The sequence below is a fragment of the Microcaecilia unicolor genome, chromosome 1, assembly GCF_901765095.1.
Source record: "Microcaecilia unicolor chromosome 1, aMicUni1.1, whole genome shotgun sequence".
In the NCBI taxonomy this organism is placed as follows: domain Eukaryota; kingdom Metazoa; phylum Chordata; class Amphibia; order Gymnophiona; family Siphonopidae; genus Microcaecilia; species Microcaecilia unicolor.
The window spans coordinates 187,873,797-187,896,479 of record NC_044031.1 but is presented as its reverse complement, the minus strand read 5'-3'; the positions used below and the strand labels follow the sequence as shown (position 1 = coordinate 187,896,479).

Sequence of the window (22,683 nt, the reverse complement as noted above, 5' to 3'; positions counted from 1 at the left end):
AGATGGATGGTGGACACGGAGAGAAAAGAAGTGCCAAATGGGACAAAGAGACTCTGGCAAGACAGTTAGGAGAAGAAAGAAGAAAGTAGAAACCAGAGGCTAGGATCAACACAATAAGAAAAATCAAATTACCAGACAACAAAGGTAGAAAAAAAGAATTTTATTTTCTATTTATTGATTGGAATACATCCGTTTTCTGGAATGTGCATCTGCCAAAACTAGTTTCAGACATGGCTGGGGTCCGTGAGAAAAAAACTCATCCATTGACCTTTAGTCTCTAGCACTGCAGTAGTAAATTTCCAGCATAGGGATGGGCCAAAAACAAGCATATGAGTGACTGACGACCTAAGTATTCTACTAGGTACATATGGTTGAGCTAACGTGGCCAAATAAGGAGGTTGGTGATCATAAACTGCGTTTTATAAAAAACTAGTAAAAAAAGGCCCGTTTCTGGAGCCAATGAAACGGGCGCTAGCAAGGCTTTCCTGTGCCCCCCCCCCACCCGTCGTCGATGTTGGTGAATTGCTCCGCCTCCGCCCTCAATGTCATAACGTTTGATGTGAGGGCGGTGAATTGCTCCACCTCCGCCCTCAACGTCATAACGTTTGACGCGAGGGCGGGGCCCAGACACTGTGATTTTTGAGGCTTCAGAGCTTTGAACATACGAACCTTGGCTTCAGTGACGTCAGAAGCCAATAGAACGTTGAGGGTGAGTTTTATATATATAGATTAATAATTTACAACTCAATTCTACAAGCATTCAGTAACCAATGAAACTTAGAATTTCAACTTCAGATTTTCAACGGTTCAATTCATCTGAGTAGGATTGCTAAAAACATACATATAGGGGGGCATTTTTGTAATGACGTCTAAATGTGATTTGGGATGCTTTGGGAAAAATGTCAAAAAAACAATAGCAAATATGTTCAAACCAGAAAAACATCTGACTTTTTGCTATGTGTATGGGGGGGGGGGGGGGGGGGTGGGTCAGCATTCTTAGTAGACTGGCCACATAGACATCCCAGCACAGCAGTGGGGCACCCTAGGGGGCACTGCAGTGGACTTCACATAAAAGGTCCCAGGTATATATCACACTGTTAGCTCCTTATATTGTATGGGGAGCTCTCCAAAACCCATCAAACACCTACTGTACACAACTGCACACCCACTACAATAGCCCTTATGCCTGCAGGTGTCACCTATATGTAGTTACAGTAGTTTTTTTGTGGGTTTTGGAGGGCTCACGCATTCCACCACACATGTTCCAGTTAGAGTGGGATATGAACCCGGATCCTCTTCTCTACAATGCACTGTACCAACCACTAGGCTACTGCAGGGACCTGCCTTCTGCTCTAATAGGACTGGCCATAACATCTGAAGCTATCATAGAGGCTGGTATGTACTGTTTCTTTCACATCTTTGGGAGGGGGTAAGGGGGGGTCAGTGGCCACTTGGGGAGTAAGGGGGGGGGGGTCCTGCTTTAATTCCTCAAGTGGTCATCTCGTCATTTAGGGCACTTTTTTGTGACTTAGGCATCACTGAAACAGGTCTAGACTAAAACATCTTTTAGCCCTGGATATTTTTCCCCAGATCCTGTCCCCAACATGCCCCCTTGTGATTTGCACACACTGCAGAGAAAAACATCTCAAATCCAAGTTTCAGAGAAAAACATCCACATGTCACTTTTATGCCTTTTTGAGACATTTTTCTGTGCTGAAAAAGAGCCCCATAACTTTTAAAAGATAATTTACCTATTTAAAGAAAGAGTTGCTATTTGTGTAATCCGATTTGGCCAAACAAGTTGTCTGTTGAGCAGCCAAATATTGCACTCAAGGGTCACCTTTAAGATCTGCCCCAGGCTGCCCCATCCTGTCACATATTGAAACAATAACTTTGGTTGTTTAGCAACTCATACAGCCAAAGTTATTCATTTAAGTTACACCAAAAACACTTATGCAATTAGCACCGCTCCTGAATGTATAAGTGTTTTTGAATATTGACATTTATATTTCTCTGTTACACCACATTTAACCTGCCAAAAAATACAGATTCACCTAGAAACAGACGTTTTATCAGCCTCTGGAAATCTGTAAATCCTGATATGTTTATTCCTACTGGAGGCTGAAAAGCCTAGGCCAGGGTACTACCACAGTCTTTCAACTCTTAATACTACCAATGGGAGCAATTTTGTCACATTTAAAATTCAATTATGCATTGGTACAATAGCAAGCTAACTGCAACAAACTTCTACCTTTTTCTCAATCAGATGACACTCTTTGTAAGTGTCAACAACCTTCTACTATTTTAAAACACTGGATAAAATGTTCCCTTTTTAAAGCCACTTTTAAAGGGGAACTGCCAGTTTTCCCACAATTTTAACAGTTTATAGAAGGATAATACTTCTAGTGTAACAAATGAAAGTGAATTTCCAAGTTTTCTTGTGTTTTGCGTTACCTTCCCCCACTCCTTCCAAATGACAAATGGTGCTACCTACCACCATGTCTATCGGAGGACCTCCTGAAAGACCGATTTGGCTGGTACTTGTTCCTCCATTTGATACTCTTACCAAATTTCAGCCAAATGTGTACATGTGGTTAGATGGACATACCAATTGACACACAGAGCAACACCAATTTGCATTGATAATATACGCCTAAAAAACGTCTTTGAACCATGCTAATGCTTATATTCTACGTAACAAGCATGCCATTTGCCACCAACCAGATGAAGTTAGGACTTGCTGTACTAACTTGATCTGGATAATTATCTGGTTAGCGGATTGAATATCCCCACTAACCAGGTAACCTCTGGCCCTGCCCAGGACTCTCCCCAAACGGTCCCTAAATGATCCTCCTAATTCAATAAACTTGTGCACATAATTTTATACTTACCGCACAAAGTTGCACATGTAAATTAATAATTAGCAGCTAATTGGTGTTAACTACCATTACTGGCTATAATTGGTGGTAATTTGCATAAGTAACAACTTTTAAACTATAAAGAACAGCGCTGGATTTTCTTTCTTAATACTCTTTTTCCTATGGGGCTGAATTCAGAACTAGAATGGTGGTCGTTAATCTGATTGGCTTTGGGGATGTCCTTTGTAAACCAATGAGAATGAACTCGTCAGTCAGCTGCTTCCTATTTAAATACTGGCGTTTCAAAAAAAAAAATGCCATGGTCATTTCTTGTGTATGAGAGGAACATGCTGGTGCTAGTAATGTGAGTATTTTGTGGCAGAGGGTGACATATAAGTTGGTTATTTTCTGAACATTATTTACCTGGAGAGATTTGTTTACTTCTCTGTATTGCTTTTCAGTGCACCTCTTCCCTGAGGAAGGTTCGAAACCTGGCCATGTCAGTGGAGGTTCCTGCAACTTTGAGATCAGCTGCCAGTTAAGTAACATGAATAACTTTTTTAAAAATTCTGTTGAAAAAACTAGTTTTGGTTGCTTCTTGGATCACAATTTTTCAAAAGTATTTTTGAATAGCTATGTGGAACAAATGGAATAAGTGGACTCCTTTGAAAAAAGTAAAAAAAGACAGAGAAAAAAAATCTTTAAAATCTGGATCGATGAAGATTTGCCCACCGCTGCTTGAAAGCTACAGCAGCAGTGTTGAGGCTGTAAGTTCTGATGATCCTTGAATTAATTCATATATTGATAAGTTGCTCTTTCTGCCATTGTGATTAAGATACATGAAAAATTCAAGTGCCTGGGTCATTGATTTTGATTGGTACACACCTAAAGTCAAGCATGTAACCGCAGATTTATGCTAGTATTCTATAATGGCACTTGTGTTCACAGTCGCCAATATGGAATTTGTGCTTAATTCCTGGGATTCTATATATCGCACCCCATGGAAATCAAAGCGTATTCCATAACAAGCTAATCAGCGTGATAACTGGATTTTTTCCCCTCAAAACTGCCTATTTAAAAAAAGAAATTAACAAGAAAGTTATTTAGGGATGGGGCTGCATGAGAGGGAGAGGCGTGGAACCTGGGTTCCTGCGGTAGGGTAGGAGATAGGGAATTCCGCCTAGGAATTCTGCCGTTTGTACGTTTGGGAAGCTTGCCAGGTGCCCTTGGCCTGGATTGGCCGCTGTCGTGGACGGGATGCTGGGCTCGATGGACCCTTGGTCTTTTCCCAGTGTGGCATTACTTATGTACTTATGTACTTAATCATAAATTAGAATTTACACGCACTAGTGTCTAAGTGTATTCTGTAATGTGGTGCGCATACATTCTAGTTGCATAGTTGAAGAGTAGGAGTGGTTATGGGCATAGAATGGGCAGGTCATGGGCGTTTCTAAAATCTATGTGTGTTGTTCTAGAATACACCCGCTCCGCGCCTAAGTTTAGGCATCGGGATTTATACCATGTTTTAGTTGGCGAAATTCACCGTGACTAAATTTAGCCATGTGGACAAGTGCTTGGCGGATTCTATATACCGCATGGAAATTTAAGCCTATTCTATAAAATTTAGGCGTACTTTAGAGAATACGCCTAGGTGTTTTTTTTTCCACATGGGATTTTCAGGCACCATATATAGAATCTAGCCCAGTGTGCATCATCCTGGCACACAACTTTAGGCGATCTACAGAGAATTACCCCTATCCGCTGAGTGCCGAGGCAGTCAGAGGAAATATTCAGCTGCATTATCTGTTTAGTTCCACCTGCTAAGTGCCTTTGAATATTAACCCCTCAATTTAAGCAGACATCATAGTAGAGAACCAGTCTCTGTGATGACTGGTTGTTATGCTCTGTAGTGCATACTGCTCCAGCATATTATTGATGGTTTTCAATTTGTAACTCTGTGAAGCTGACTTGCTTTGAATCGCTACAACACCTGAGGAAGGCTCTGTGTCGAAACACGGCTCATGTAGGGTGCTTGTGTCAGTAGTTCTTTGGCAAATAAACTTGTTGCTGCTTTTATTGCTTGTTTGCCTGTGTCACTTGGAACTTTCCACTCTCTCACCCTTGTTGGCGCTGTTTGCTTCTCCTGTGAGATCTGTGAGGACCCCTCCTTATGTCTGTTTGGAGTGTTTTATGGCTCCAATTTACTAAACTGCATTAGCCGCCTCATTCTATAAGCTGGCTCCTAAATTCAGGCCCCAATAGTGCACGTATGTTACAGAATAATAGCACTTACGTGCATGATGTACATCAATAATTGAAAGTTACGTGTTTAAGTACTATGTGCTGTTCTGTAACCAGTGCACACGAATAGCTTAGCACAGAACTGAAAGGGGGCGTACAAGTAGATGGAGTAAGGGCATGTCATGGGCCTGCTGCCAAGCATGACAAAAGTTTGCATGCTGAAAGCGGCTTTGTGCTAGTATACTTCTTAGGCACTTTAGGACTGGCCCTAAACACTTCCCATTGTGATGCTTACAACTTGGCACCAAGGTGATTAATATGGCTTTTTGAGTGCAGTAACTTAACAGGGAGCTCAAAAAGTCATGTTAGCAGCATCTATTAACTGCTAATATGGCAATGGGACAGTTAGAAACACCTCAAAGTGTGGTTAACTGTTTCCCACATTAGTGGTCACGCCATTAATGTACCATAGTGACTAGTTAGGAGTATGGCTCCATACACTTAAGTGCCAGTAATGCCCACAACAATTACTGAGGAGGGTTTGCAGCTACCTCAGGTCCATATGCATGCACAAAATGGAGATATTGGTCTTTGTCTGTTTTATAATTTTATTTTCTAAACTGTATGTTGTGTATATAGCTTACGTTTTTAGACTTATTTTCTGTGCTTTGGATAATTTGTATAAGGTCAGGGAAGTGGTCTGTAAAAATGCCAAATAAATAAATGTAACCATCCTTCAAAAAAAGTAGACTATGTTTTGTGGTAGCAGAGCAGCAAGTAGGCTATAAATCTTAGGTTAAACGACAAATAAAAAGGAATTGATCCATTAGAAAGTTAATCTCATCATTTTGCAGGGCACATCATGGTACACCAGTACCCACAGGACAAAAGATGCTGCCGAATTCAAATTGCAGCAATCAATAGGATCTGGCTGCTTTTAGACTCCACATTCTGTTTCCATTTTCCAGCTTTGGGTCTACTAATAATTATAATTATCTGTGTCTCAAGCATATGTTTTGCATTTACTGCTTAGTCGATTCTATTCAATTATAAAAATATGACAAACTTCAAGGTTATTTATCCCTCCAACACAACCATTCATCTTTTCACCACTTAATGCTCTTAACAGACCTGACCAGTTAAAGCAATTTTCTTGAGTGCCTCAGTTTTAATTAAATTCTGGTAGCATCCTCACTTTAGACACATAAATCTTATCACAAGTACTTGTGATACTGTCTCATTAAAAAAAAAAGAAAAAAAAAACTAAAGGAAAAACAAAACACAAACATATATATTTCTAGCTTACTAATGATGTGGGAGATGCAGAACTGCATGCAACTTATGCTGAGTGACGTCCAAGTTGGGTGGGACCTTTGACAGTTCCCTTTGCTCTGCCACCATTTGCATGCAGACAGGTTGCCTGTTGTTTATATGAATATGTTGGACATTGTTTACATCAGATTGCATTGCCTGTAACAGTTTACAGTGCTTGTGCCCTTAATGAAGGCAGGAAATGCCTTTGGACTACAAATCATAGTCTTTCTGCAGTGCTCTGTAATAGGCTTTTCTTGAGCATATGTCCCAGTTCCCTATGCCTTATGGAACTTTTCCTATTGGCTGGCCCTTATCCCTGTGAATACTGGGCTAGCAGCCCACCCCTTCTCTCTCCAATGGGGTTGATAGAGTATCTGCAGCATGCTTTTCTAAGATCTCTAAGCTGACTTGCTGTACCTTGTGGCATACTCTTTCTTCAAGCTACTGTAAAATTACCAAGTTTTTACCAGTTTAAAAGTATTCACAGCACCTACTCTCTTAGCTCGGTACTGAGATCTCCTGGATCCCCTTGTACACAAGTTGAGCTGGTAGAGAATAGACTCCAAGTTCAGCAAGGCAGAAACATTTGACCATTACATCTAACTGTAAGTCATTTCCTTTATTTCATTTTGCATTAAAAAAAATTTTGGTTCTACAGTTCCAAGTCTTCACATTGATGCTCTGTACTCTGGTTAACTGCATGCTAATCTCCTGAGTAGTGACAGCCTATCAGGAGTCAGAGGAGAAAAGTAAAAACTTGGTCAGTAAAAACTCAGGGGGCAGTAAAAATTTGGATACTACAGTAAATCTCAGGGGGCAGTGAAAAGGCTTGTTGCACATTCTCAAAGTAGCACATGTATGGCTAACAGAGGAACAGTGGGGGCCCTGAATTGCAGAAAAATATGTGGCCTGCTAAGCAAATATATCTGAATAGACTCTTACTGTTGCTCAGGCTGCATAATTAATTAGCTGGCAGATACACAGCAAAAGTAACAATCACTGCATAAGCCTCACCAATGCTATAGTGATCAGTAAAAGTATCCATTCATGCAGTAATCCCTCCCACCGTTGCTATAGGGACAAGCAAACTAAGTGCCCAGACCTGAGACACACTCACTGCCTTCAAAGCTATTCAAAGGAAGAAAAAATGGTTTCCATATTAGGGCTTCCTGGCTCCCTGCAGTCTCTAAGGACAGTTAGGTGTTGTGTGCAACAGAACTACAGAGAGCTCTCCCCCTCCACCCTCATTTTTTTTTTTTTTACCTGTGCAAGCCATGGCCAGTGTTGCCAGGTGGGCGGTTTTACCGCCCAATTGGGCGGTTTTCCGCGACCCGCCGCGGGAAATTTTTGCCCGCGGCGGGTTGCGGTTTTTTGGTCTGTTTTTTGGGCTTCCGGGCGGTTTTTTGTGCGGCTTTTTCGGCCGCGGGGGCGGGGTTAGTGACGTTTTTGGGCGGGGTTAGTGACGTAGGAGGTGGGGCCGATGACGTGGGAGGCGGGGCCGGTGACGGCGGGGGCGGGGTTAATGACGGTGGGGGCGGGGTGATGACGCGGGGGTGGGGGTGTCAGGGGCGGGGTTTGAGTTTGGGCGGGTTTTGGGCGGGTTTTGTGCTGCATTGGGTGGGAAAAAAATTTTCCACCTGGCAACACTGGCCATGGCAGAGCCTACTGAGTCAGAAAAACCTGTAACTGAACAAAACACAGTACAAGCCAGCCATGGCAGTGACAGGGGTTCAAGGTTCACAAGACTGCATAAACCAACAAAGAAAGAGAACTGTATGAAGCTGAAGTAGAAAAATATGTTTCCCTTTTGAACAAACTCCAGCTCAAAGTAGGGCAGGAAATGCTTGAAGTTCCAAAGGGGAACCAGGCTAAGAGCCTAAATACTGACCTGCTGCATGAAACATATCAGCAAAAACAAGAGAAATCACAGGAATATTGTGAATTTCTTAGCAGGCAAAATGCATCAGACAGTTTGGCCCGGAGGGAAAGACAGCAGGCCACAGACCTTACATGCCAGGCCAGGGTGGTGGAAGCAATGAGAAACTTAGAACCTCACACAGACCCAACAGGAGAAATCATTCTCAGTACTCTGGAAATTCCAGACACAGTTCTAGAAATTCTAGAAGTTCTAGGTCCCCGAAATCACACAGGACAAGCCATTCCAGCAGGTCCACTATGGTCTCTCTTGCTCTTAAATTGCGAATTGATGCAGTAGCTGCAAAATCAAAGATTCTTTATAGTAAAAAAAAAAAAAAGCCACAATAGAACTTGAAAAACATTCCTTTTAAGAAGGAAAAAAATCAGTGGCGGAGGCTGCTCCCACTACCAAGGCTAATGCCACGAACATTGCTGCCATCCTGAATGTAAAAAGGCAGAATTAGACATCTCCTTGAAGCTGCTCCATCAGGAGAAAGAAGCAGCTGTTGTTGAGGCCCAAGTAAAAGCACTTGAATAAACCACAAAGCAGAATAGAGGAAAGAGTCAGCTCAGCCACATAATCGCAGAAGATTCTGCCCAGCAAAAAGCAGAATATGTGAAGGCTCATACCCTGGCACACAATCACAGTCCGACTCAAAAGAGCCATAAGATTCTGAGCAAACATGTTCCACTACATAAGAGTCTAATTCACCTGAAAGATGCAAGCCTAAGGTAAAGCATGCTACAGAGGCAATCCTCCAACACAGTGATCCACACACTCGTATACATACAGATGCACTACCACTAGCTCTCACTCCAGGAAAGCACACCAACGAAAATGTTTCATTTCAACCACAGACTCTGCCGCTACCGAGGAACTCGGCTCAGGTAAATGTTGAGCAGTTGTGCACAGCAAAACACCCTGTGATTAAGCAAGAGCCACCTGACCAGTCACACTTCACGTCTGACCCCAGAAAAACCCCAGCACACAGCCAACCACAGGTATCTGCTGCCAGCACGTTAGAAACTTCAGAGAGAGAAGATTTTGTAACATACATGGCTCACAAAAAGATGGTGAACATTGGGCTCACTCAGTTGAACAACTGCCCCCAAAAGTATAGAAGATGGAAATCTATCTTTAAAGATGCCACAGCAATTATGAAACTCACTCCAGTGCACGAGATGAACCTAATAGTAAACTGGCTGGGAACTGAGCTAATTTTATAAACAGACTACCAGATGCATTTTTGCATGACCCATCAAGAGGTTTGAAAGAAATATGGGAAAGACTTGACCAGTGCAATGGCAGCCGAGAAGCTATCCCACAAGCATTAATGAAAAGAATGAGTTACCCAAAGGTAACAAATAGAGACAATGACAAGTTACAAGAATTAGGAGACCTCCTCCAAGAACTGGAACACTCTCTTGATTCTGGTAATACTGAAAAAAAGAGAGTGTCCGACATATCTTATGTCAACATTTTTCTGGTTTATTCGGATGAGCTGTTTTTTCAATATATATACTAGAAGATTCACGACTGCGATCTTCAGTACATTTGCTTTCATCAAATCTACCATATTTTGACAGTAGAGGATCATTGTGTAGATTTCTTCATATCATCAATTTATGATCTTACTTTAATTTTTATCTTAGACATAAGACTCCTAATGTAGGCCACCAGACCGAAACAGAACGTTGTGTCGAGTCATTTTTAATGTGAAATTAATAAACATTTTTTGTCTTAATATTCAATTGACTTCCTTGAGTGTCCCCTAGTCTCAGTACTTTTGGGACAAGTTAAAAATCGATTTACTTCTACTTGTTCTACACCACTCAGGATTTTGTAGATGTCAATCATATCTCCCTACTTTCATCTCTTTTCAAAGCTGAAGAGTCTTAACTTTTAGCCTTTCTTCATACGAGAGGAGTTCCATTCCCTTTATCATTTTGGTTGCTCTTCTTTGAACCTTTCCTAATTTCGCTATATCTTTTTTGAGATATGGCAACAAGAACTGAATGTAATACTCAAGGTAAAGATGCACCATGGAGCAATACAAAGGCATTATAGTATATTCGGTCTTATTCACCATCCCTTTCCTAATAATTCATAGCATCCTGTTTGCTTTTTTGGCTGCTCCACACACTGAGCAAAATATTTCAGTATGTTATCTACAACGAAACCCAGATCTTTTTATTGAGCACTGACCCCCAAGGTGGAACCTAGCATCAGGTAACTATGATTCGGATTACTCTTTCCTATGTGCATCACCGTGCATTTGTCCACATTAAATTTCATCTGCCATTTGGATGCCCAGTCTTCCAATTTCCTAAGGATTTCCTGCAATATTTCACAGTCCACATGTGTTTTAACAACCTTGAATAGTTTTGTATCATCTGCAAATTTGATCACCTCACTCGTCATTCCGATTTCCATATCATTTATAAATATGTTAAATAGTAATGGTCCTAGTACAGATCCCTGCAGCATACCACTGTTCACCCTCCTCCATTGACAGAAATGATCATTTAACCCTACACTCTGTTTTCCGTCCAATAACCAATTCCTAATCCACACCAGAACCTTGCATCCTATCCCATGACTAATTTTCTTAGGAGTCTCTCATGAAGAACTTTATCAAAAGCTTTCTGAAAATCTAGATACACTACATCAACCGGCTCACCTTTATTCACATGTTTATTCATGTCTTCAAAGAAGTGAAGCAAATTGGTGAGGCAAGACTTCTCTTGGCTGAACCCAAGCTGACTCTGTCCCATTAAACCATGTTTGTCTCTGTGTTCTGTAATTTTATTCATTATAATAGTTTCCACTATTTTACCCGGCACCGACTTGAGCCTTACTGGTCTATAATTTCCCGGATCACCCCTAGAACCCTTTTTAAAAATTGGCGTCACATTTGCCACCTCCAATCTTCAGGTACTGACAAGTCACTTATTGCTAATAGCAGATCAGCAATTTCATGCTTCAGTTCTTTGAGTACTCCTGGATGTATGCCATCCAGTCCAGGTGATTTAATACTCTTTAATTTTTCAATTTGGCTCAGTACATCTTCCAGATTTACCTAGAATTCTTTCAGTTCCTCCACATCATCACCCTTGAAAACCATTTCCGGTACAGGCAGATCTCTTACATCTTCTTAAGTAAAAACAAAAGCAAAGAATTCAGTTTCTCCACTATGTCCTTGTCCTCCCTGAGCGCCCCTTTTGCTCCTTCATGATCTAATGGTCCCACAGATTCTGCGCTTATGTTGCTTCTTATTTTCTTCATTTGGGTCCTTTTTCCATTCTTTGAGGGACAATCTTTTAGCTGTAATGGCCTCTATTACTTCACCTTTTAACCATGCTGGCTGACGTTTTCTCTTCTTTCCATCTTTGCAAATACGTGGAATGCATCTAGACTGGGCTTCCTAGAAGGTATTTTTGAATAACGTCCATGCTCGATTTATGGGCTCATTGTCGAAAGAGAAGTACGTCCATCTTTTGACATAAATTGGAAGATGGACGTCCTTCTCCCAGGGACGTCCAAATCGGTATAATCGAAACCCGATTTAGGATGTCTCCAACTGCACTCTGTCGCAAGGACAGTCATAGTTCAAGGGGACGTGTCGGAGGCATAGCGAAGGCGAGCCTAACACTTGGACATCTTTGACCCATAATTGAAAAAAACAAGGAAATTTTCACCCAGCCCTGTTTTTCTTACCACTAAGGCACAAAAAGGTGCCCGAAATGACCAGATGACCACCAAAGAGAATCGAGGATGACCTCCCATTACTCCCCCAGTGGTCAGTAACCCCCTCCCACCCTCAAAAAACATCTTTAAAAATATGTTGTGCCAGCCTCAGATGTCATACTCAGGTCCATGACAGCGCATGCAGGTCTCTGGAGCAGTTTTAGTGGGTACTGCAGTGCACTTCAGACAGGCGGACCCAGGCCCATACCCCCCCCCCCCCACACACACACATGTTACATTTGTGGAGGGAACAGCGAGCTCTCCAAAACCCACCACAAACCCACTGTCCCCATATATAGGTGCCCCGCTTCACCCGTAAAGGCTATGGTAGTAGTGTACAGTTGGGGGTAGTGGGTTTTGGGGGGGCTCAGCACACAAGGTAAGGGAGCTATGTTCCTGGGAGCAATTTATGAAGTCCACTGCAGTGCCCCCTAGGGTGCCCAGTTGCTGTTCTTCATGTCAGGGGGACCTGTGCACTACAAATGCTGGCTCCTCCCACGACCAAATGGCTTGCATTTGTCCATTTTTGACATGGATGTCTTTGGTTTCGAAAATTGCCGGAAGTCAGAAATGTCCATGTCTAGGGACGACCAAATCTAGGGACGCCCAAATTTAAGGATTTGGACATCTCTGACGGTATTTTCGAAACGTCCATCTTGTTTCAAAAATACGGGTTTCCCCGCCTCTGCATTTTGCCTTTTTTCAAGGACGTCCAAATCGCAACTTGGACGCTCCCCTTTCGAAAATGCCTCTCGTGAGTGTCCTAACCTTTGCTGCTGATTCTTTTAGTTTCTTTTTAACCATTTTCCTCATTTTATTAGTCTCCAATTTAAAAATTAGATGCAGCTACAATAGATTTCCTTTGCAGGTTCATCCCAGATAGTAGCTCAAACTTGATCATGTTATGATCACTGTTTCCCAGGGGACCCAACACAGCCACCTCTTGCACTATGTCCTGCACGCCACCAAGGACCAGATTCAAAATGGCTCCCCCTCTTGTCGGTTCCTGGACCAGCTGCTTCAAGATGCAGTCATTTATTACATCTAGAAATTTTATCTCCCTGGCACTTACTGATGCAACATTTATCCAGTCGATATTGAGGTAATTGAAATCACCCATTATTATAGCATTGTCCAAGTTGCCAGCTTTCCTAATCTCTGTAAACATTTTTTCATCCATCTGTTCATTCTGTCCTGGCGGACAGTAGTACAGCTCTACAAGAATACTCCTTCCTTTCACACATGGCATTTCTATCCAATATGATTCCACGCTGCTATCTGTAAAATTTAAAAAAAATATTTGGCACTGATCACAAAGCATATAAAAATTTGCCAGGTGATATTCAGCCAGAAGTGGTCAGTGGTTTTACAGCCACTGCCAGCTGTGGGCTGAATTAGATATTCAATCCCGTACCATGTCCAGACACTGGCTCAGAATATCTTGTACCGCTGTGGACCCACAGGTTATGTGGGTACCACCCAATATTTAGTGCCGGAACCCGCATACCTAATTGGATAAAGATAGGACTGTTTTTCTGCAGTCCTGCCTGTCCAGTATTATGCAGGCATCAGCAATAAATATGACCAGTGCTTGCATATTTTCTGGGTCCACCCAGACTCCACCTAGAGTAGAGACCATCCCAACATTAACCAGACAGGACTGCTGCAGTCAGAGGGGATATTTGGTGGCACTGCCATGTTAAATACCATTGAATATCCACTCCTGCCCTTCAAATTAGGGTTTAAGCAAGCAGGTGCCTCTCCTGCCTGCTTAAACCCCTTTGTATATCTACCCCTCAGTATAGCCATTTTCTGTAAGATTTAACTTTGGGTTTCAGTTTGTATGACTTGTACTGCAGTTTATCATTCAATGGCATGATCGCTGAGGTAAGTATTTTTTTTTTTAATAACCACATCGAAGTCCTTTGGGGTTTGGGTTTTTTTTTTTTTTTTTTGCTGCATGCACACAGGAAATTAAATACATTAAATGAAAAATGGGGCATGCACACAGGAAATTAAAACAGGGCATTTCATTTTTTCATGGGAGTTTTTGATGTTCATATTAAATCAGATCTCATATCAAGCAGGAAGATTTTCATATTCAGTAAGTCAGAATCAAGTTTTGACTCGTGCATCGTTTATGTCTTTTTCTAGTATGGCCAGTATCATAAACAGAGGGATAGATAATCAATGGGATTTAACCAGGCTCTGTTGCAGATACTCAGTGATGCTTAACCAGTTAGTACTGTTGAATGTCAGCACAGACCACCACAGTACTATCTGGTTAATGCGAGGGTGGAGTTGAGGCAGAACCAGGATTTACCTAGTGTTCTTTGATGCAAGGAACAGGGCCCAATGGTGGCTCCCATTATCATTTTGTTTTTCTCTCCTCTTTACTCTCTGTCTCTCTACTCATGCTTATGAAAGAAAGGGGAAAGTAGAAGTGGGGAAGAGCCACATGCTGAAGGACAAGACATGCCTCAATAGAAAAAGAGAATGCATTTGGACATTCTCACCTCCTTGAGGATACTCCTATTGAAAAATTTGAAGGCAGACTAGTGGGAATGGATGTCATTGAAAGATGCTGGTCCACAGTGTTGTACCCATGAAGGGACCTTTAGATCATGAAGGAACAAAAGGGCATCTCAGGGAGGACAAGGCCATAGCAGACAAATTGAATGAATTCTTTGCTCCTGTCTTAAATGATGAAGATGTAAGAGATCTGCCTGTACCGGAAATGGTTTTCAGTGGTGATGATGTGGAGGAACTGTAAGAAATCTTGGTGAATCTGGAAGATGTACTGGGCCAAATTGACAAATTAAAAAGTATTAAATCACCTGGACTGGATGACATACATCCAAGGGTACTCAATGCTGATCTGCTGTTAGTAATAAGTAACCTGTCATTAAAATCATCCATAGTACCTGAAGATTAGAAGATTAAAGGGTGGCCAATATGATGCTAATTTTTAAAAAGGGTTCTACGGGTGATATGTCCCATACTGGGTCAGACCAATGCAATCTTTTTTTCAAAGTCCCTCTTCATCTTCCTTATCAGCGCTTTGCATTTAACTTGACATTCCTTATGCTGTTTCTTATTATTTTCAGTCGGTTCCTTCTTCCATTTTCTGAAGGATTTCCTTTTAGCTGTAATAGCTCCCTTCACCTCACTTTTTAACCATGCCGGCTGTCGTTTGGTCTTCCTTCCTCCTTTTTTTAATACGCGGAATATATTTGGCCTGTGCTTCCAGGATGGTATTTTTGAACAACATCCACGCCTGATGTAAATTTTTGACCCTCGCAGCTGCTCCTCTAAGTTGTTTCGTTCTTCTCATTTTATCATAGTCTCCTTTTTGAAAGTTAAACACTAACGTATTGGATTTCCTGTGTGTATTTACTCCAAAGCTAATATCAAATCTGATCATATTATGATCACTGTTATCAAGCGGCCCCATCACCCTTACCTCCCATATCAGATCATGCGCTCCACTAAGGACTAAGTTAAATGCAGAAACTGAATAAGAATACCATGGGAGTAATTAAAGCAAGTGACAAGGATGTGTTCTGGTTATAGTGTTGTAATACATGTGTGAAGAAATGTTATTCTAAAATTAAAAGGAATCACACTAACAGTAACAATTTTAAAAGAGCTATCACACTTCATGGGGTTCCAGCTCTCACTTAGCAGATTCTGGGGGGATGTTGGCACATACTATGCAACAGCTAAAAACAGGAAAAAAATTAGCAAATCAATTAGCAACTTTATGGGTTGGTTGGACATTTAGCTATTAGACATCATTCTCTTGTTATAGACAATAGGATACAGCTATTAGATGAGATTATTATAGTCAGTACCAAAATTATAAGCGAGCCAGAACACAAATGTATGTATAAAGCCACAGGAAGTGGTGGATGGACAATAATATTGCATATCTTGGGACAGCTAGAATTGACACAAATTGTATGTATTCTCCAGAATGGATGTACAGTAAACTAGCTTCCATGATCAAGCAAGTTTACATTGATTTCAATATGTTGGCAGTAGAGCAGATGATGATAATGTCTGCTGAGTCAGTGAGGGTTGAAGGGGTTGAAGTGCTTTAGGGTTGAGCTTAACAGCAGATTGAAAAACATCTGGATTTAAGAGAGAAAATTAGAATGTGGCACACTACTTGAGCAGCTAAAATGAAATTACATAGTAACATACCTGCTTATTTTCGAAGGAGAAGGGCGCCCATCTTGCGACACAAATCGGGAAATGGGCATCCTTCTCCTAAGGTCGCCCAAACGGCATAATCAAAAGCAAATTTTGGGCGTCCTCAACTGCTTTCTGTCATGGGAATGACCAAAATTCAAGGAGGCATGTCGGCAGTGTACTGAAGGTGGGACGGGGTGTTGTTAACAGATGGGCGTCTTCGGCCAATAATGGGAAAAAGAAGGGCGTCCCTGACGAGCATTTGGCCGACTTTACTTGGTCCATTTTTTTTCATGACCAAGCATCAAAAAGGTGCCCGAAGTGACCAGATGACTACTACTACTACTACTACTATTTAGCATTTCTATAGCGCTACAAGGCGTACACAGCGCTGCACAAACATAGAAGAAAGACAGTCCCTGCTCAAAGAGCTTACAATCTAATACCACTGGAGGGAATCGGGATGACCTCCCCTGACTTCCCCAGTGGTCACTAACCATCTTCCACCCCAAAAAAAACAACTTCAAAAACCTTTGGCCATCCCTGTGGGGGGGGGGGCAGTATGCAGGTCCCTGGGGGGGGGAGGTATGGGTGTGTCAGCGGAGGCATAACGAATGCGTGGACGTCCCTCTTTCAAACATTTTGGACATCCTCAACTGCCCCCCCCCCCACAGGGATGGCCAAATTTCAAGGGAGTTAGGTAGAAGAGTGGCCTAGTGGTTAGAGCACTGGTCTTGCAATCTAGAGGTGGCTGGTTCAAATCCCACTGCTGCTACTTGTGATCCAAAATCCAAATAAACAAAGGGTGTGTCAGAGGCATAGTAGGCATGGCTGTCCTTCTCACAAACATCCACATTTTGGACGTCCTCAACTGCCGTCGCTTCCCCTCCTTAGGAAGGAAATCGTGTGCAAATGAGCTAACAGCGAGCAGATCATTTGCATGCAATTTCCTTCATGCATGCCCGTTCCTTTCCGGATCGGTAAGGGAAGGGCTTTTTCCATTCAGTTAGTGGGACCAGTGCAGTACAAATGCCGACTCCTCCCATGACCAAATGGCTTGGATTTGGTCATTTCTGAGATGGGTGTCCTCACCTTCCATTATCGCCGAAAACCAGGGACGACCATCTCTAAGGTTAACCTAAATTTCATGATTTGGGTGTCCCGACCGTATTATTGAAATGAAAGATGGACGTCCATCTTGTTTCGATAATACGGGTTGCCCTGCCCCTTTACGGGGGCACCCTTAGAGATGGGCGCCCCCGTTCGATTATCCCCGTCATAGTAACATAGTAGGTGACGGCAGAAAAAGACCTGTATGGTCCATCCAGTCAGCCCAACAAGATAAACTCATATGCGCTACTTTATATGTATACCTGACCTTGATTTGTATCTACCATTTTCAGGGCACAGACCGTAGAAGTCTGCCCAGTACTAGCCCTTCCTCCAAACCACCAGTGCTGCCACCCAATCTCCGCTAAGCTTCTGAGGATCCATTCCTTCTGAACAGGATTCCTTTATGTTTATCTCACACATTTTTGAATTCCGTTACAGTTTTCATCTCCACCATCTCCCGCGGGAGGGCATTCCAAGCATCCACCACTCTCTCCGTGAAAAAATACTTCCTGACATTTTTCCTGAGTCTGCCCCCCTTCAACCTCATTTCATGTCCTCTAGTTCTACCACCTTCTTGTCTCCGGACCAGGTTCGTTTGCAGATTAATACCTTTCAAATATTTGAACGTCTGTTTCATTTAAGTTATCAAAACATCTTTGACCTCTCCTACAAGCTGATTTATTTTTTTAATGCTGTTATTCTGGGATAATATGTTAATAGACTATTAGGCTTATTTTCAAAGCACTTAGCCTCCCAAAGTTCCATAGAAACATATGGAACTTAGCCTCCCAAAGTGCTTTGAAAATATGCCTCTATGAAATGGTTATCTTTGCATGGTTTATGCACTAACCCATGTTAAAATAAGAGGATATCTAAACTAAAGAATATGCCCTCATTAAACAGTATATGACCATGGTAATAATGCAGCATTAGGTAGCATGGGAAACACTGATTTCCATGTTATTTCCCATGACCTGGAGTAACAGAAATGGTTCTTGAGTCCATACTGTACTGTATTTGTATATGCGTGGCAGAAGGTCAAAGGCACCATTTTAATTTGCAAAAGGGAAAACAGCACCCTTTGGCCAATGAAGATTCCTAATTAACAGGGGATGAAGAAGGAGGTAAGTTAAATTAACATTTCAAAGTATCATTGCTGTATAATATAATACCTAATAAGACATTATTTATTTTCCCCACTGTATCACCTGTCTTTCAATAATAGCTCAAGGCAAGGATAAATAACAAAAAAAGACAACATACTATAAAGGCAAATGCACTGATAACAGAGTATATATATCAAGATTTTACTGAATATAACAAAAATATTTGTATATCATTTTGCCTATTAATGCTCTCGTGTCTAGATGATACTATTACCATCTGTTACCCAATGATAATGCCAACACACACAGTTAATGCTCATATACCACTAACATCCAGTAGTACATAAGTTTCCTAATGTTAAATATATTTGTGGTCTTTAATTTTCAAACCTTAGTGAAGTGTAATGTGTTGGCTGTAGAGAGGAAATACAGATACAGAGAAAATGAAGGCAAGTAAAGACCATATAGCCTATCCAGTCTGCACATCCAAACTAACTACTATCCCTTTCTATCCCTTAGAGATCCCATGTACTTGCCCCAAGCTTTCTTGAATTAAGATGCAATCTTCTTATCCACCACCTCCACCAGGAGGATGTTTCAAGCATTCACCACTTCTTTCCATGAAGATGTATTTCCTTAGGTTACTCCTGAGTTTGTCCCTTTTCACCCTTATTCCACAGCTTCCTTTCCCTTCACTTGGAATAGTAGGGATAACAGTGGAAGCAAGTGATTGTTCTACCTCTCCTTAAGGACCCTAAGCTGGGCATTTTACAGTACAACTGAAAGGGTTCAGATAGATTGACTCCTAATGGTAGTACTGCAAGACTGCTGCTAGGGGTCGCTGGGTTCCATTTTGCACCTGGAGCCAGATGGGGTGGGAGTAGAGTTAGATTGCTCACTCCCCATCCCACTAAACCACTTAGGTAAGATCTAGAGGTTAGAGACCAACCAAAACTAGTGGCTTTGGTTCCGGCAAAAAACAAATCTGTGGCCACAGTTTTGGCTGGAACCAAAGCCAAAACCACCATACCTTCCCTGCCTGCCCCATCCTGGCAGGAGCCAGCCAGCTGCCTGCCCACAGGAAAATGGGTTCCTCTGAGGCACTGCCCCTTCCCCTCTTCTCCTTCTCCCGGCAAGGACCTAATCCCCTGGGCTGCTGGGGAACAAAGCCCACTCATTCTTACCCAGTGTCGCTGCTGAATAAACATGTCTACCAAGACTGCCTCAGGAGGTCCCGGCAGCCATTCTGAGATTGGCACTGGCATAAGTAACTCTTGCTTATGCCAGTGCCAATCTCAAAATGACTGCTGGCACCTTCCACAGCAGTCTCACGAGACTGTCGCGGGAAGTCTTAACAGCCATTTTTATTCAGCAGCAGCACCGGGCAGGAATGAGTGGACTTTGTTCCTGTCCCTGAAGAGGCACTAGACCACCACAGCCTGTTAAGCTAGGCCCAGGCAGCCCAAGGGGAGGGGTGGAGAGTGTCATGGGTTCTCAAGTTGGAGAGGGAGGGAAAATTTTCCAAACCCGCATTTTGGATCGATTTTGGTACAGAAACTAAACCAGAAATTTGGTCAGCCTTAACTGGAGGTCATGGGAGATTGAGAAGAGGTCAGGTGGACAGTTGGGTTTTGAATCTGTGAGTGGGGCTTTAATGCAACTGAGGGGCTTATCAGGGGACTGGCAATTATTACAGCTAAAACATGCTAGTTTACCTTGTGCTAGTTGGCTTTTGCCTCCAACCCACCCAGGTCACAACTGGCTTCCGCCCCTACCCGTTTTAAGCAGCTAATTTGGCTCTTGTCCCAAGCTGCTGGCTTTAACACACAGTAGATGTTAGAAGACTGGGGTGCTACATTACCTTGCTTGTTGGCAGACATTGCAGATCCATGCCTTCTCCTTCTTTTCATAGGTACTGCAGCTCTTGCAGATGTTGTACTTGCAGTCCAGACACTGCCGCTTGGAGTTGAAGAGGAACGTGAACGGGGTACAGCAACGAATACAACAGTGCTCGTTGAACTTCTGCTGCTTGGAGAGGATAGTGCACTTGTTGCCTTCTTCATCTAATTTCTGTTTCATTTCGCTGAAATGAGACAACAAGAAAAATAAAGTCACCAGAGATTTTGGGCACAGAAACAGAAAAGAGATGCAAGAGAAAGCCTTCTCTCCACAAGCTGAAGTTTCACATTCTGCTATTTCATCTGTTTAAACCCTCCCATCTCGTTACATCAATCCAGAAAATTGCTGAAAATTCTACAGCAGAGTCTTCACAAACACAAGGCTTTTTGTGCTGGTACTTGCACTGGAACTACTGTTTGCTTAAAAGTAACTATGAAAAACTGCCTATCTAAACCTTAAATGTAGATGTAACAATGGTCTCACTCAACATCTAAAGCACTGCAAGATTATACTTTGTTAAGGGGGTCTTTTACTAAAGCTTAGCTCAAGTTATCTGCAGCAGGGCACATAGGAATAAAATGGGGTCTGCTGCAGATAACTTAAGCTAAGCTTTAGTAAAAGACCCCCTAAAATTGTTAAGTCCCCATAAACTGAAGTAATATTTTGCAAACAAACTTCTTAAAATCAATTGGTGTGCTTTGGAATTATTTTAGGGCAGTTAAGACTAAGGGGCCCTTTTACCAAGCCACGTTAGCGTTTACACATGCCCAACGAATGCCAAAATGGAGTTACCGCCCGAGTACCACGTGGCTTTTGCGGTAATTAAATTTTTGGTGCACATCCAAAAAATATTTTTTATTTTCGGACAAGCATAATGGATGCGTGCCAAGTGGCATTTGACACGTAGGTCATCACCGCCCAGTTAACATGTGAGTCTTTACCGCTAGGTCAATGGCTGGCAGTAAGGTCTCAGACCCAAAATGGATGCATAGTAATTTTCATTTTTTGTCGCACGCCCATTTTCAGCAAAAATAAAAAAAGGCATTTTTTTACAGGTGCGCTAAAAAATGGATTGGCGTGCGCCCAAAATCCGTGCCCACACTACCGCAAGCCATCTTTCGTGCGCCTTTGAAAAAGGACCCCTAAATTCTGTATATAGCACCAAAAAGATGAGTGCTAAGCGTTATTCTATAAATGGTGATCCAAGTTGGGCACCGTTTATAGAGTAACATTCGGCACCGAGATCTGTGCCCAACTGAAACCTGGTGTAAATTCTTGCACCTAAATTAGGTGTAGATCTGCCTACTTCAATAACACGGTGTGAAAAACTCCAGGAATGACCCTGACCCACTCATGTCCCTCCTGTGGCCACGCCCCCTTTTTAGATAGAATGTAAAAATTGGCATGCACATCTTTATAGAATAGCGACTAAAAGATGTGTGCATAAATTTTATATATTGACAATTAGCACTGATAACTGTTAGTGCCGTATTATTAGCACTAATTTTTATGCAATTAAATAGTGCACACAAATTGGGTGCGTGCCCAAATTTATGTGCGCAATTTTTAGCGCCATATATAGAATTAGGGGGTTAATGTTCTTTTGCTTTATTGTTCCAGTTTTACTTCATTTTTCACTTAAATGTCTCTTAAAAGTCAAGAGTGGAAGAAGTCTTTTGAGTTTATCCAACACATTAGGTAAAATTATATCAGAATATATTATTAGACTTTAAATTCCTTTATTATACATTTTATTATTTCACTTTAAACTCAAGCTATATAAGAAATGTTTCTTTCATGCTGGGCAGACTTATACGGTCTGTGCCAGAGCCAGTGGTTGGGAGGCGCGGATAGTGCTGGGCAGACTTATACGGTCTGTGCCCTGAAGAGCACAGGTACAAATCAAAGTAGGGTATACACAAAAAGTAGCACACATGAGTTGTCTTGTTGGGCAGACTGGATGGACCGTGCAGGTCTTTTTTCTGCCGTCATCTACTATGTTACTATGTTACATTATAGAAAAAATGTAAAACCAGAGCATTTGCAGTGCATTGTCGCTATTCACGCAGATATGATTCCAAAGTGATGCATTATTCCAATGGCAAATATCGGGTTCATTTTATCTCATATTCCAAAAACATCTACCAAAGTCAGACTATATATTGATCCCAAGAATGGTCAGGGAACTTCAGTCAAACAAGTTGTCTGCCCCCAGATCCCATAACAGTCTATTACTGATGAGGAAACTGAGTAATACAGCAGAGAACATTAACTGTTGCACATAGGCAGTGGA

The 22,683-nt window shown here is 42.0% G+C and overlaps 1 protein-coding gene across 1 annotated transcript in view; it reads right to left on the bottom strand.

Annotated features, from left to right (window-relative positions):
* The window catches only part of MYRIP (myosin VIIA and Rab interacting protein), a 492,137-nt gene that overhangs the window by 195,774 nt on the left and 273,680 nt on the right, over positions 1–22,683 (bottom strand). The window contains exon 3 of the mRNA XM_030203295.1: positions 20,353–20,574. Within this exon, the coding sequence (XP_030059155.1) occupies positions 20,353–20,574 (222 nt within the window). The remainder of the gene's footprint in view (positions 1–20,352; positions 20,575–22,683) is intronic.